A 16,783-nucleotide genomic window follows, 5' to 3' on the forward strand; every position below is an offset into this window, starting at 1 on the left:
CATGTGTGTGCAAGTGGAGTCATGGATTTACTGCAGTGTGTGAAGAGAAAAGAAACCAATGTGTGGTCAAACCAAGAAAGATCATAAAAACCAACACCCAAAAAAGAAAAGCATGGTAGGAATGAGAAAATTTATAGTGGAATGCAACAGGAAGGTCAATTATAATTTCCTTATCTAAAGGCTGTCTACAGAACAAATGATATGGTGGAATGTGACTAGGCATTAACTCAAGCTCAATAGCAAATTAGAAGGAGGTTATTTATTATCTATTTGGCCATCATTTATTTAGTGAGGTTAGAAAATACACTCTAAGTAATGGTTCTTTAATTCTCATCCTCCTCTTTATTCCTCAAGAAAAAACAGCCACTACAGAACAAGCTCAAGTCCACCCAGCAGTTCCTGGATTGGGTGTCTCGTTCAATTCCAGATGTCATGCATGACTGCAAGGCATTGCAACAGTCAAATGACAAAATCCGCATATGGAATAAATGCTTTAGAACAAATCCACTTTTCGTTTAACACTACACATCACAGCTGCTTTGCTCCCCCTCCCTGGACTTTTTTAGCTCAATGCAGGACGGCAGCTGAGCTAAAGGTTGGCTAAGTATGTCATCCAAACCAAGGATCATGGCTAAGCTCTCTCTCCCTCAACCACAATCTGTAGCCTAGGTTTGTTCTTGGCTACAGGTCATGGTTAAGGAAGAGAGACCGTAACCACAATTCTGGGCTCAGATGACATGCCATGGCGAACACTGGCTTAGCTGCTATCTCAAGTTGAGCTAAAAAGTCCAGGGAGGAGCAAAGTGGGTGCAAGCTTCACTCCAGGATACAGAACATTCTCAGTAAATCATTATTTGGCGTACTATGAAATGCAAACCAAACCAGTGATTGAAGAATTAATGAATTTATTTAATTTGAATGAGTTTTTCAAGTTCTCCTTCTTCCTCAAAGACCCCCAACAAAAGACCCACAGCAGACACAAAGTGCTTCTGCCTTTTTTAACAGCCACAAACTTCTCCTGCCTGCTGATGTGTCTTAATGAGACATGCATGAAAGAGAAAACCTCTACCTTTTGAAGAGTGGATTTTTACCCTTCTATTAGACTCCCAAAGTATGGTGCTTTTCCAATCTTTTCGAATAACAATGGACACTTCAGATACATTGGAGTATGTTTTCTTCATTTTAAGTTTCAGCATCATTTCTATATCTCTTTTTCCTGAGCAGAAGACTGTTCCTCCATAAAGTGAATATGCATTGTGCCATGATCCACTCACATCCAGCTGATTCCATGTTTGGACATAATTGCACCAATACAACGCCCACAAACTCAAGATGGCAGGTCCCAGCTATTTTATTAATAGACCTACTAAGTATACAGGCTGTCTACCTGGTGCTGATTTCATTTACCGGTGCTGTGATACAAGGATAAAGGGCCATATCCTGTTGGACTACAACTCCCATCATCCCTGGCCACTGGACATGCTGGGCAGGGCTGATGGGAACTGGAGTTCATCTGGAAGGCTGCAGCGTCCCTGCTGTAACACAAGTGAGAAGTTCCAAAGATAGCACTTGAGATCCAAGTGCCAGAAAGAACAGTGGCAACTAATTGTCCCATGCCATCAGATTATTTCCTGTGTTGATCAAACCCATATAGCAGCCTGTGCGTTTCCAAATGTCACAGGACAGACCACAACCCAAAACATCTTTTCTTAGGGGTTAGCAAAATAGGTGATTCAGCAAAATGGTCTTTTTTTCAAATAAAAGCATTAGTATGGACCACACAGATTTTTAAAAGACAACACACAAACATTTTACAAGCATATCAATAATCAGAGCCATTCTTTTTAAAAGAAAATGATCTCTACCTTTACTTCTACCTATAAGGTATGAAGTTGTATGTCCACATAAGCACAGGTACGGAGAAGTGTCCGCCGAGGGGGGAAGGCGAGAGAAAAGAGCAGGAGGGAGGATTTAAAGAAAATAACAAAAATTAAAATTAGATCACTGTGCACATCACCAACAGACAACATGAAATTAAGCATATGAACACAGCACAAAAGGGAGAGAAATACACCCAAAGCACACTTTTTAAGAAGAGGGAATAGCAAACCACACAAAACAGATAAATAGGTAACTATTTAAGCACTTTAGCTCCAAATTTACATGGAGAAAGGCAAGTTGTGCATGCAATAGCAGCATATCAGCAACGCACAGCACACCACATCAAAACCAAAACTACAAGGAAAACAAAGGTTAACACATGGGGCAAAGGGAAGGGTTTCTCCTGTGGAAATATATTGGCCCAATATTTTCCACCTACCAATAGTGGTGTAGGATAAATAAGATTGTGCAGTTGTTCCAGATACACAAACACACACGTAGTTTCTCTATATTATATTGCCACTGAATACAATATGCATTTATTGAGTCACACAGGTACGTTAGGATTTTATACACACTATATAAATATTCATCGGGATGGAACAGTGGAGAGAATTAGCTGGAAAGAAAAATACAGCCAGTTACTTGACACAATGAGATAGGTACAGGATGGTGATGGGGAGAAACGCCAGAGGTCACTGGTTCCCAGTATAGATACCAGGCAAGGGGAAGCAGGATGAAGAAACCACTGTCATTTATCAAAGGCTAAAGTCACAAGAGTGTCTTCAAACTGAATGGGCAGCAGCTTGAAACCTATGGGCCAGTGACTCAAATTGTATAAAGCAGGCATTTCACCACTTGCTTTGACAGGTGCACACTCCACAATGTAATGCCTTTTCAAGAATTTGGCTGGTATAACATGAGCTTTTCATGGTTCCCGAAGAGCTTGCTGTCACAGTCCCTTTACACCCGAGTGTGGCAGTTGGGACTTGTCAACTGCAGTATTTACTCTACGGTAGCTTACCATACCTGGCTACAGACCAGCTGAAAAATGAAGCAGGGGTAAAGAGACAAGTGAAGAGCTCCTTGGAACCCAGCCAAGTACTCAGAATAAAAAGAGAGAAGGAAGAGAGGCTCTTAATGCAACAATAGCAGTGACAGATCAGGAACTGAGATTGGGTCCACTAAGCTTCCTGGCCGACATCCAGGCTGCTCCACCATCTTAAAACTTAGGGGCAGACCCCACTGGACCTTAACTGTATTGTTCCACCTTTGGTTTCCACAAACTGTGAGAATGGGGAGCCTGATCTGGATCCAGACCCTAGCATGAACGATGGAGGGCATTAGTCGTTTGGCACCTGCTACAATCTCAAACTGGTTCCAGAAACATCTGCCATTTTCCTTGGGGAGGGGTCAATACGTTCACACTGAAGGTGCAGTGTAGGGCAAAAGGTCAAAGCCTCCCTACCACCACCCCCTGCAAGGGTCCTGATCCAGATTTTGCTTCCCTGGCAATTTAAGAGGGAGGAACTTCACTCAAAGACAAAACTATACAATTATGTACATGTAGTTTGGCCCTTTGGAAATGTACCTGAATTTCAAATAACTGCTCAGTGGCATCACTCTGCATTGGTCATCAAGCTTATGGTTTAAGATTTTTACTTTTGCTTTAACCAGAGAACCTTCACTGGCGAGATATAATTTCAGCAGTATTCTAGATTAGCTGGGCAAAATTCAGTTCTCCATTACCTGTTTGGCAATGGCTTTAGCAGAAAGATGTAACCACAACAGCTATGTGGATAACAGAAGGGTGATCTGGCAAAGCAGAACACACTAGCATTTCATGTTTGTGCCTTACTACTGTAGCAAGGAGCCTTCTGACCCCTTTCTCATTTCATCCTACAGGGGCTCTTTTCAGACCCAGCAGGAAGACCAGTGGCAGTCTGTGCTAACTTCACCTAACAAGATGTTCAATAAAGGGGGTTGCTTGGCAAGTAGAACTGGATTGCTCTGTGTCACTTCTTAGGGCAAGGATTTTGTAGTGGCTGCAAAAGGATATGCCTCTCTTTGTGCCAATGTAGCAAAAGAGGAACAATTGTGTTCCAGGATAGCTTTATAGCTCTGACTTGCCTCCTACTGATGCCATCCCAATTCAGCTCCTTGCGTCCTGACTAGAGAGGCCTCAGCTGCTTGGCCTGAATCAGCAGAGGCAGAGTGTACCTTACACATGTGGACTGAAAGAGAACTCTTGATTCAAAGGTTCAGACGATTCCTCAGTTAAAGTGACTGAGTTACAGTACCTGGGACCAAAAACTTTATGGACTCAACCTTCTGATCAAGGAACCACTTTCCTCACCTGGCCCATTCAACAGTTCCTTGTTGTTTGCTGAAATGGAGGATGTGAATCCAGAATCTCTCCATCTCTGCCATATCTAGAGGTAGATATGCCACAGCTGCATCAAATCCTCCGTCTTCCCTACTTAATTCCTGAATTTTTGCTTGCTTTTGTCCAAACTTTACACCATTACTTTCTGCCCCGCATGAGGCCAATAAGCTCCTTCTGCCAAATTCAATCAATACACAATAACATCTGGCCCAAATGACGAAAACAAGGCTTCTGATTTAGAGGCAACTCGTTGTGCAATCCAACCCTGGGTTTTACCAAACTTCATTTGTTGGAACAATGTGTTCTGAATGTATTTGAATACTATAAGTTGCAAGTTGGAAACAAAAATGATCTAGGGTCATTTCATGAAACCCGTTAAGTATGTCCTTGCAGAACATTTCCCCTGAAATGGGAAGTGAAATTCTGAAGACCATGTTTACCAAACAGGTAAAGTCACTGTGCCAGATTTCTAAACAAACACAGATAGGCTGGTAAGTATATGAAGAGAAGGAGCATGTTTGCAGTTCTCTCTTAATTTCCCTTTCATCACTTCAGTCCATTGTCAGAACACCTGACTTCAAACTTCCCAGAATTATACTCCTGAGCAGTTTTTTCCAGTCTGATGTCCTCCAGAAATTTTAGATTACAGGTCCCATGGATCCTGTCCACAGAGCTGGAGACCCAAACATTTAGAAGTGCCCAGGCTGTGGGAGACAGGGAGGCTGCACCTGAGCATTGGTTGCACAGCCCAAAGTTTGGCAAGTGAGTGATGGAAAGGCAAAAGATGGGGGGGGGACAAAGCAGTTGGGCTGCTTTGGGGTATATGGGCTTATGCAAGCCAAGCCAGGACTAGGAAGAAGCATGGGTTATTGTGACCACAGTCAGGCACTGGCAAAAGCAGGAAAGAAAAGACTTACCTTGTTCACCCATCATCAGGTGTGAAAGGCCTTTGAGAAAGAGAAAGAAAGGAAGTGAGAAAGGTAGTAGAAAAGGAGAAAGACAAGTATAGGAAGATGCATATGTCTGTCATTTATATAGCCCAACAGTATTGGCGATCACCACATACTTGATGAGGTAGTATGGATACTGTGCTCCATGCATGAATATGCATGTGCGTGCGTGCACACAAACACACACATACACACACCACAACTTTCCATATTAAAGGGGAAAGCTTGGGCTGTAGAGAAAAGATTCCATTGATGTCAGTGAGAAAACATCCACAGATTTTAATGGAAGGAGTGTGTTCTTAGTTAGTCAGATGTCAGCCTCAGATACTTGGTTTGCAGGCAGTCACTCTCATTTTACAAAACATGTCAAAAAGCTAATCCTTATTCCTGATAAAGGTCTTACAAACCACCATCAACCACAAATCCTTTGCATATCTCTGGTTTTCATTTTGAGTATTCACAAGCATACACACACAAGCTCCACCACAACACACATACACAGCTATGCTCTTGTAGCTGCCACTTTTCTTCAGAATTTGTATGGTCAGTATCTTAGAGTTTGGAGATATCAGGTGCACATGTCGAATTTTTTTCAATCAACAGTAGTTTTCATATTTTTAGTAATTTGTTTATCTTTTTCTACTCCTTGACCCTTAGAAATCAAAAATCCAGATCATCCAAAGTAAATATTCATCCAAAAGAACTCTCCACCAGAGAAGGGGATTACTATTTCTAATAACCGTGCGTGTATGTATATGCATATACATACATATTTAAATGTTCAAGATTACTAAGGATTTGTGGGGGGGGGGGACAATCAGAAGCCACATGTTTAACAATCCCATCCCTTCCTTTTACTATAAATAAATGCAACAGATTTATTTTGATTAAGACATGTCCTGAATTATTATTATTATTTCCTTTTGTTTTGAATAGATATGATTGAATGTTGCACTTTTATTTCATTTGGGGATATTCTTGCACAACTCAATTTATGGTTCCTTCTGCCACTGATGCCTAGGAAGAAAAAACATATGTTTGTTCAGTTCTTATGAATGCTGTAAAAGCAATTTAAGTCCAGGAATATGCTGAAGCATGTCATACAACCTACCCATGAAAAAGAAGTGCTGAAGCAACAAGAAACCAATGTGTAATTGAAGTTTGCTACAAGTTTCATAGTTTTTAAAATGTATTATTCTTATTTATATCCTATTTTGATATTGGACTCTATTTTGGATTCTCAGCGGTCTTTCGTTTGAGGAATGGCTCAAGTCTACACCTACAAAATCCCAGAAATACTAAAGCATCACATGTTCTTTTCCTGGACTTGAGGTTATGTATTTTTACTACTGCTAACTGTGGAGGAGGAGGAGGAGGAGGAGGAGGAGGAGGAGGAGGAGGAGGAGGAGTTTGGACTTGATATCCCGCCTTTTACTCCCCTTAAGGAGTCTCAAAGCGGCTAACAATCTCCTTGCCCTTCCTCCCCCACAACAAACACTCTGTGAGGTGAGTGAGGCTGAGAGACTTAAGAGAAGTGTGACTAGCCCAAGGTCACCCTGCAGCTGCATGTGGAGGAGCGGGGAAGTGAACCCGGTTCACCAGATTACGAGTCCACTGCTCTTAACCACTACACCACACTGGAGGAGGAATAGTAGCTGTAGAAAAGCAACAGCAGTAGGAGAACTAAAAAACATATCGTGCCCCACCTAATTTTCCATTCTTAAGAAATGTCCCTGACAATAAATGGATCAGCAACGGCAGATCTGCAACTGCAGTCGCACTTTCTAGTAATTTAATGATTATTAGAATGGTTTCCCATGCTTTACATATTATGTACACATTACATGGAGGACTTACTCTCTATTTGCATTAAATGGGGAGCTAATGTCTGTCTGCCACTAACAATGCAGTCAATAGGTCCAAGAAATAAGGTTCCCAGCAGTGCCTAGAGATCCTACTTTTTTGTGTGTATTTTTGTTCCACAGAAACATTTAGGTCCTTCTAGAATCTAGATGTTAGGTTCTACAAATGATTGGCACTTGGATGACTCACAATATGTTGTCCCCAATTTTAAATAAATGTGCTATATTTATAATGCTTGGGACCCTTCCAGTAAATTAAAATTTAAAAGCAGCACAGAAATGTTAAAAGTAGAATAGTAAGTCAACTAACACAGGGGCTTACCCAAGTCTGGTTATTATTCAGCAGCAGCATCAACTGCAGTTATCTTCTGACAGGAAAAGAGAACTGCAATATTTGATTTCCAAACTTGTCCCCTCAAACATTGCCTGCATGACCCTGGCTTGCCTGGCACGCTAAGCTAAACTCTGACATGACCAACAGCAGGTGAACTTGTGGGCTCCTGGAGAGAAGTGTTCAGTTGCTTTGCTTCTCCGTGGCATTTTTTTCCTGTCATGCCATAGTGAGCTGAATCAAAGTTTAGCTTAGTGTGTCACCTGAGGCTATGGACTTGTGATCAAGCTCTCTTCTTGCTAAACATGAGCTATAGCTAAGGTTCGCTCTTGGTTATAGCTCGTGTTTGGCAAGAACAGAACCGCTCGCCAGTCCGGCTTTGGATGACAGGATGGGTTAGGACATGTAAAAAATGAATTACAAAAACATATTTTATAAATAAGTGGGTTCTCAATTCACAGAATTATAGAATCATACGCAAACAATATACGCATTGTTTATATAGAAATGTTCTAATTCAAAACAAATGAACCAAAATGCCCTCTTCTATATGCTAGAAATATGCTGCACTCTTGCAAAAAGAAGGCAATTTTAAAAATAAACACACGACAAACATTTGCTTTCTTTTAGGGCTTAATATATGTAAACATACAAACAAATGTCACCCCTTCCTACAGCAAAGTTATGGGTCCATCCTAAGAGATTGCTTCTATAAATGTTAAAGGAGACATGCCTAATAATTTAACAAATGCAACACTCTGTCATAGCTAATACAGCTCTCAAGTATTTTGTACTGGAAACCTGTTTCCCAATACGGAATGCCAAATGTGAAGTGGCCCGTTAACTCAACAAATCTCAATACACAGTGAATAACAACTGCAAAATGGCTGTAAGAAGCTTCTTAACTAATGATCCTGAAGTAGGCAGTTATCCATCTGAAGTCCCAGCCAATTCATTTTAAATTTTACTTTGGATAAGAGACAAAGGAAAAGCACCAAGTTAACATTGACCCACATCCTTGAAAACAGATGCATCTATTGAGACCAAATGTCACATTTGTGGGGGCAAAGAAAACTAAACCTTGGAGTTTTAAGTACAACATGATTGCGTAATCTTTTAAAAGGTTAATTTTAATCATGCTAGATCTCCAAGTACCGTTTTCAAGAGTTAAAGTTGTCTGTATATAAAAATCAGAAGTGTACAGTTCCACTTTCTATATGAAAGTAAAGAATTAAGTGTCACTAATTGCACAAAGTGCTTAAGGGCCAACCCTTGGATCAGCATGAAGCCGTAAGGACATTTTAAAAAGTAGCTTCAGAGTACAATTACATGAAAGAGCAATGCAATTAAGCAGTGGTCCTCATATCTGAGGACTTATTAGGGGGCACTTTGGTAGGGTGGGGTAGTTACAATGGAAACCTTGGAACCACAGTCTTTTTGTCGTTCTTAATTATGCTCAGGCTCTTAGCACTTACAGAGCAGGAAAATTAAAGCCACTAAACATAAAGAAGTAAGAGAAGTGCATTTTCTTTTTTTCTTTTCTTTTTTAAAAAAACACAGCTTAAAATGACAAGTGATTGAAGCCATGAAGGACGATGGAGTCTTTTTGTTCTTCTTAATTATAGCTTGTCCTGTTGTACTCAGCCAATGTTGAACTGGGTGGAGGGGTGTTTTTTGTGTGTATCAGCTGGAACAAAAAGACTTTGTTCGCGTGTTGGAAGACGAATGGTTCCATTTAGGCCAAAAGACTACCATTTCTACCTTTGAATGGCGACAGGAAAGAATCACAGAACAAAACTAACAGCACAGCAAGAACTGGACTTTATCCCCCAGAGCACTACTAGGCACATAGCCTTGGATTCTATTGAGCGATAGGGCTCGCTTCCAACCATAACTGGGACTCTTAAACTCTGAGTTACCTATATAAAACCAGATTTTCTTTTTTTAAAGAAAAGGCAAGCACACACCTAGCTTTTAAAAGAAGGTGCTGAACTACGAAGAAAGAAAGAATTACAGAGGAATGCAATGCAGAGAGAGAGAGGTTCTCAAAGGATTTGGGTTTCTGTTGGACAGGATGTGATGAGTTGTTAGCCTCCAGCATACATAGTGCCCACCCATCCTTCACCACTGGGCACACCTGTAGCTGGGCTAGAAAACAGTCATTTTCATCCAATACATCAATGGCATATGCAGTAGCCAAGGGGCTCCTTACAGGCCCCAGCAGTACAGCCAGCCAGAAGCTAAGCAGAGATATTGTAGCCTGAGGCCCATTTCCAATCCAATTACACAAAACAGCTGTGCTATGCCACCTCTTCCATCTCCACTTGAGATGCCCATCTTAGGAGTAAGTCACTGTCAGTGTCAGAGGAAGAGATTTTCAGGGGTAATATACAGACTAGAAGAATTGTTTTCATGCATTCTTTCATGTTGATGTAAGAGTACGAGAGGCTGCAGAGGATTCAAGTTACTTTTCTGCACTCTGTTTAATATGTTTTAATGGCTCATAGAGGCATTTAAATGGAAGTGCCCACAAACAGGAACTAGATAAATAGCATGACTAAAGAGTGGGTAGATGTGTGCCAGTAAGAAGTTTTACATAGCAAAGAATGTGTAATCAAGGCCTCATTGCGCAATATTCCACTCCCCAAATATTGCTATAGCTAATGCCCTCGAAACTGAACAGCTTACTTGACTGACTTTTGAGGAAGCCTCACCAAATTGCTGCCATCCTGAACCATGCTCTGAGCATTTGGGGCCAGAAGAGACCATGTGCAAATAAATCCAAGATGGTAGCTGGCTATGTCCTGGAACTGTATCTTCCCTTCATCAAATTTATGAATGAAATAGAGCACCTCCCACTTCTGACCATGTGCAAATATACACATAATGGGAAATAGCAAGAATGAAGTTGGAAGAGCTGTGCAGATTTTAATCCTTCATTACTTCCATGTTATTTCACGTGTGATTTCCAAATAAGTGGTCTAGAAACAGAGCATTTGTAAATATGAATAAAATATTTTATTTTGGGAATAAACCGTTAATTATGTACATGGCTGAACTTTCAAATTTAGAACAGTGGAAGAATTCATTTAAATTTATAATTAACTCTATAAGAGGAAAGTATTAATGAAGTTATTGATCTCTTTTAGAAAGAATGGCTCCAATTTAGATAAGCACACACACAGTGAGCTGCTGTCTGCTTGAATTAGCCCATTGCTAATCCCAACCTAGCAACACTGAGACCCTGCATTGTGCTGATGAAATTATTAGTCACACCATTCATCCACTTGTTCAGGGAGACAGCAGAAATTGTGAGAGTCCCTCACTTCCCCTTCAGCTCCCCCAACAGGTGACTGGTGCTTTTCCATCTCTTTCATTCCTGTTCAAGGTGTCCATTTTAGAAGTAGGTCTGCCAATGTTAGAAAGAGGGGTGGGGTTAGAGGTGAAGTCTTGGCCACATAGAAAGCTACTTTCATTTGATTGGACAGCTGGTATACAGCTACAGCCACTGGGTAGAATTTTACAATTATGAACCAGAGGTAGCACCTGTCTGCATATGCAGTTCCTCTTACATGTAAGGATGCACATGGAGAAGCCTGTTTATATGCACACCCTAAGCAGCTTAGGATCAGGTTACCCCAGAGATGACATGCTCCCATATGGACCTCCCTGTACAGTAACATTGACCATAGATGATGTTAAGGAGTGGTTGGACACAGAGGCATAGTGGGAGGAACCAGCTGGGGCGAACCCCCAATGGAAGAAGGCTCCAAGTCAGGGTGAGTGGTGAGATGATGATGATGAATGGTCAGAGGGAGAAGACTGGGAGGAGGAGGAGGTGGTGGTGGTGTTGGAAGCTGAAGAGGTAGCACGGCTTGGTGAGAAGGGGGAGTCTGGAGCAGAGAGAATTCCAGAACCAGAAGTGGAAGCAGGAGAGTGGGATAAGGGGTGCCAAGAGGCAGAGATGTGTCAGGCTGGCGAAGAAGCAGAAGGTCCTTCCCCCTCTTACTGCGACAAGCTCCCCTCCCTCCTGGTCTCCCAGAACCTGGAGAGGCATGAAGCAGGAGGAGCAGAGACAGGCACACAGGTGCAGTCTCAGATTACTTGGGGGGTACCTGGGAGAGGAGGGCACTTAGGCAGCTGTGGGAAGGTGGCCTCATAGAGCCACAACTGCCTCATAGGGGCAGGACCTACCGAAGAAGAGTAGCTGTGCTTATCAGTCCTGACATTCCTGGGCAGAACCTGGTTGCTGTTGTTTTTTCTTATAAAGAGTTAACTTTGTTTACTCCATATGATTTACTGCTGATTTGCTCTTGACAGAGGTCCTGTGCTCCACCGCATCCATATGGAATTGTAGGTGGGCGTAATCAAAAGACAATACCTTTTTGGTGGTGCTCCTATAATTACAGAACACTTTCTCAGTGGAAATCCACCAGGATTCCCTTTCCTTCACCAAAAGTTTGACACATTTCTCTCTTTTCAGCTGGCTTTTAAGGTATAATTGGTTATTTTGCTGGGACTTGTGTCAATATGTTATCTTTCTGTCTTGTACTTTTTAAGTATTGGCATTACCAAACCAATACATGCAGGAAAATGGGGGGCTGGGAATACAAGTGTTCATATGAGGGTGACCTAAGTGAATGAGAAGCTGTGCTGGTGTAAAGGATCGGCAATCTAAAACATAAATACTGGGCACACTTCAACAACCACCAGTGCTGTGCAACCTCTATCCATTTCAGCAAGGTTAAGAGAGGGTTCCTGAGAAATCCCCAGCGAAAAGCTACACAGCAACCAAGCTGCCAAGCTGTGTATTACTTGTTCACAGCTGTTAGCATCTACTATGAGCAGGTGAGCTCCTCTGGTCTGAAGGCCAATTTGGACCCAGCAATGACAGCTCTTCAGTTCCTATGAAGTAGGACATAGCTTTCTGGCACCAGTAACTTGGCAAACAGAAACAAGAGCTAGGAAGCAGGACTATTCTAGGGGAAATCCACAGAAAGTCCGTAAAGGTAACAGAGGAAGAGAAGCTGGAATCATGGGGGTTTCGGCTAGTCTTAAGGCCCCCCCCATACATCCTTTTTAGTGTGCATTTATGATTATTTCTACTAACCATGATATTGAGGCAGTTATGCACAACCCCACTTTCAATACTGTTTGAGCCTACAAAGGTTTTGAAGTGGCCATGCTGCTTCATTTCCAATAGGTGCATGTTCCATAGCTGAAATTCTGTAATTTTTCATATCACAAATGGGGGTGGGGTGGCTGTTCCAGTTTTATTGTCCTATGGTGCAAGAATGCCCCTCCAGATGGCAATAATGCAGCATCTGGGAAAGCAGCACCGACCACTAATAAAGTGGAAGGGTGTGTGGATCGTCCAGTATAAATTCACCACTATTGAACCTTTATTGTGTCAATGGCATTGAAGGCTACATAAGCAAACAAACAAACCCCACAATTCTGGAGGGGTTCTTATCAAAGTGTTTGCTTCCCCAACAATTTCCCCCTCCAAATATGTCTCTTTTAAGATTTCACAGGAACTAATCAAATTTCTAATCAAATGCTCTAACTGCAGTTCTTTATCAACTTTACCCTTGCACTGAGAGCTTCTCTGCTAGCCTTAGAAACCTTAAGGGGCTATCAGATGATGGTGACGCACCCACAGCCATTGGATGAACAATGTTAGCTAATGGTTTCTGAGACTCCCAGGCAGGGGCGTAGCAAGGGGGCGGGGGGGGGGGGCGCCCCGGGTCCCATAATGGAGAGGGTGACAAATTATCAAGGAACTGTTGTTGTTGTTGTTGTTTTTTGAAAAAAAACTTTTTTGGGGGAAAAAAATGGGGAATTTTTATTTATTTATTTTTTAAAAAATGCCTGCTCCGAAGGTCTTATCTTACTATACTAGGGGTTATATAGCTATATATGAAATTTCATGCATATTGGTTAATATCTTGACCCTCCTCCACCAAAATAGCTGTTTACTTGGCTGTTTTCCTATGTCATGAAGGCTGAAATTCCAGTTCAGAGAACACTTAGTGTTCCCAACCCTAACCCTGTGGAAAGCCATCTAATTAGACTTTAATTTGATTTTGAGATGTTTTTAGGAGGTAATTTAATTATTTGATTTTATACCAATGTTATGTATCTGATGTTAGCCACCCTGAGCCCGACTTCGGCCCAGGAGGGTGGGATATAAATAATAATTTTTTATTATTACTTGTTATTATTCCTTTGTAAGAAAATATGAAATAACGTAAAACCAATTTTGCGGGGGTCAATGGGGGGGTTGACAATAAATTTTCCGCACCGGGTACCACCTGACCTTCCCATGCCTGGGGGGGGGGGGTGACAAAAAACTTTTTGCCCCCGGGTACCAATTTACCTTGCTACGCCCCTGCTCCCAGGTAAGAATGTGCAAATCGACAACGACACAGAAATCTCAGTAGCCTCATCTACTGTAATTTAGTAGCCAAGTGACTCCAGAAGTTGTGATATTGGGGAGAAATAAGGTCAAACAGCATGGTCCCCCCACTATTCAATTGCTATCAGTCCTGTACCTTAATAAAGGCCTTGCTAAGAAAGAAAATGGACAATTTTTTTTTAAGACCCTACAATTTAAAAGGTGATGGGGGGCACTCCGGCATCTTTCCATCCATGTTCTAATAGATATTATATATAGATACTGATATATTTCAATTCTATTAACGTTTAATTGGTTTTGAATGCGTGCTTTTTTTTTCTATGCCTTTAATTGTTTCTGTTTTAGCTGTAAGCCACCTTGAGTCCCTGTTGCCGAATCAGTATTTATCGGTTGTTGAATTTGTTGTTACAAAAATAAAAATAAAACAGTGTTATCTGCTTTGAGCATGATTTATGGAAAAGTGGGACTGTTTTAAAAACAAACAAGCATGTGGCGAGTCCCTGAGGATATGAACGTGAGAGACCTGCTTGGTAATGACACTTCACTATACATCAGTGGCAAAAGGACTCTCAGAGACCTCTTTGTCTGCAGGGACTGAGAGGTGGAGCAAACAGCAGCCAAGCCAACCTGCACTACTGACCAAAAACAAGCTTGCAGTTCTAAACTGAAATAGAAAAGTTATGAAGTGGCTGTTAAAGAGGGTGAGGAGCATCACAGCTGATCATGCCTCTTTGGTGGGCTCCATGCTAACAGGAATGGTAGTCTAAAAAAAATGAGATGGCTGGCACTAAAATAAAAGAGTTCATTCAAATCAAATTCCAGTTCACTCAATTTTGGCCTTGCCTACAGAGAATGTCTTGGAGTCAAGCACTTTGTGACAACCAATGTTAGGCTGTTGGCTGGGGTATTAGTTGTGGCCTGTCTAGCAGGGAAATAAAATGAATCAAATCATCAATACAAGTCCTTTTGCAGCCCTCCTGCTGCCTGCGGGTAAATAGTTGCATGATAAATAAAAATCCTAAACTGTCTCATAAATCTATAAACAGTCTCTCATAGCAGCAGCCTGGGGCACCTTTCTGCATCAAAACAGGTTGCAACAGGGATGGCCAACTAAGTACCTACAGGCCAGATCCAATCCTTAGGGAAATTTTATCAGCTTTGCCAAATTTGAAGCAAGGTAAGGTGAAGGCACCAGATATATGAGAAAACGTGCCCTTTTGCACACCCTGCCTGCTGAATGCAACTGCAGCTGACAGTGACACGTAATTGCATATAGTCAAATCCACAGCGTATCTCCAGGAGAAGAGGGAGGGTGTGGGGAGGGGCGTACAAGCCTGTGTGTATGCAACAGGTGCTCAGAGAATGCCAAGTCCATTTGTATCAGTTAAAGAAATCTAAATAAGCTGTAATAGTTAAAGGGTGTGAGCGGATCTTGAATTGAGAGGGGTGCTGTTGTGCGAGGACTATTGTGAAGCAGGTGCCAAATGAGAGCTAACTAGGCATTTTGTGACTCTTACAAATATCCTATATCTCTTCTTCCAGCACCAGATGTGCTAGAAAATGCTTTGCATGCATCTTAACTCATTTCCAAGCATATTAACTCCTTTCCATGGAAGCCCACACCCTGAATCTTCTATTCTGGAGGGCAGGGGAGATTTTGACTTCTACTCTTATCTAAGTTATATGACATGATGTCCATTTTGAATTGTGTATGAATACCTGGTTCATTTAGAGAGGGAAAACACATTGCAAAGGCAAATATGAGATGGGTGTTATTAGTTGATCAAATCTCTTTCAGAATCATGCCTAGAAAAAACAGTGTCACATGACCTCTTCCACCCCTATTATTACTTGTGTTGTGAGGATGTACTGCCTTATTCCATGCTAATATGGTGCATATGGTGAGCAAAGAAAGCATGATACAGAGAGAATAGGAAGAGAACTGTAGATAAACTTGCACTCTTGACTTGATTGATTTTGGGCAGGGGGAGTTACAGTCCTAGGTGTAAATCGAATGACTTAGAGAAAGATTATTAATCATGATGATTAATTATGATGGTTATTTATTATGATGATTAATTCACATTATCATTTATTGGATTTCTTACCCACTGTTCAATGTGAGGTACCAAGGCAGGTTACGGCAACATAAAAATCTCTGCCTGCCTTGCACAGCACTTCCCAACAGCCAGCTTTTCTTCAGGCACTAAGGAACTACAGTGCAAGGGATTTGCCAGCCCTGTGCTTGATAGAGCACTGCACAAAGGCCTGGCAGAGCTGTTTTCTACAGAGATTGGCTGCATGATTGAGTTCCTCACAGGGAACTCAGTCACACAGCTGATCTAGCAGGGCTGAAATCGTAACACATCAGCTGCTGGACAGCGACTACAACCTTACTTGCTATTCCAGGGAAACTCATGCAACTGATTCAGCAAGGATTGGCCGAGCAATTGGGTTCCCCATGGAGAGCTGTGCAATGCAGTCAATACTGCCATATTTGTCCCACACCTGACACTGGGGTCAAGCGGGCATAGTTTGAGGAAAGCAGTCCCTTGGGCCAAATTTGACCCATGAGCTGCAGGTTCCCCACCCCGGCTATCAGTTATCTTTCTCACTTTGATAAGAGAGAGAGAGAAAACTGCCATATTTGTCCCACACCTGACACTGGGGTCAAGTGGGCATAGTTTGAGGAAAGCAGTCCCTTGGGCCAAATTTGACCCATGAGCTGCAGGTTCCCCACCCCTGGCTATCAGTTATCTTTCTCACTTTGATAAGAAAGATAGAAAACTATCTACAAAAAAGCAGCTAGGGGATACATTTGATTATGGTTGAGTGACCCCTCTCTGCCACTGTACAAGCCTCCTGAGACTGCTTCTCATTTTTTTAAAAAAAAAATAATGGGGGAAAGTTACACACGTTGGCATGAAGTATGAATTTTGGTCCCTAGTTTTGGTC

The 16,783-nt window shown here is 41.8% G+C and overlaps 1 protein-coding gene across 1 annotated transcript in view; it reads right to left on the bottom strand.

Moving 5' to 3' along the window:
• Window positions 1–16,783, bottom strand: part of LOC117042274 (neurexin-3-like) — a 632,640-nt gene that overhangs the window by 504,767 nt on the left and 111,090 nt on the right. Inside the window, exons 4-5 of the mRNA XM_033141809.1 lie at window positions 5,185–5,214; window positions 1,866–1,877 (exon numbers count right to left, since the gene is read on the bottom strand). Coding sequence (XP_032997700.1) covers window positions 1,866–1,877; window positions 5,185–5,214 — 42 coding nt within the window. The remainder of the gene's footprint in view (window positions 1–1,865; window positions 1,878–5,184; window positions 5,215–16,783) is intronic.

Source organism: Lacerta agilis, chromosome 1, assembly GCF_009819535.1.
Source record: "Lacerta agilis isolate rLacAgi1 chromosome 1, rLacAgi1.pri, whole genome shotgun sequence".
Lineage (NCBI taxonomy): Eukaryota > Metazoa > Chordata > Lepidosauria > Squamata > Lacertidae > Lacerta > Lacerta agilis.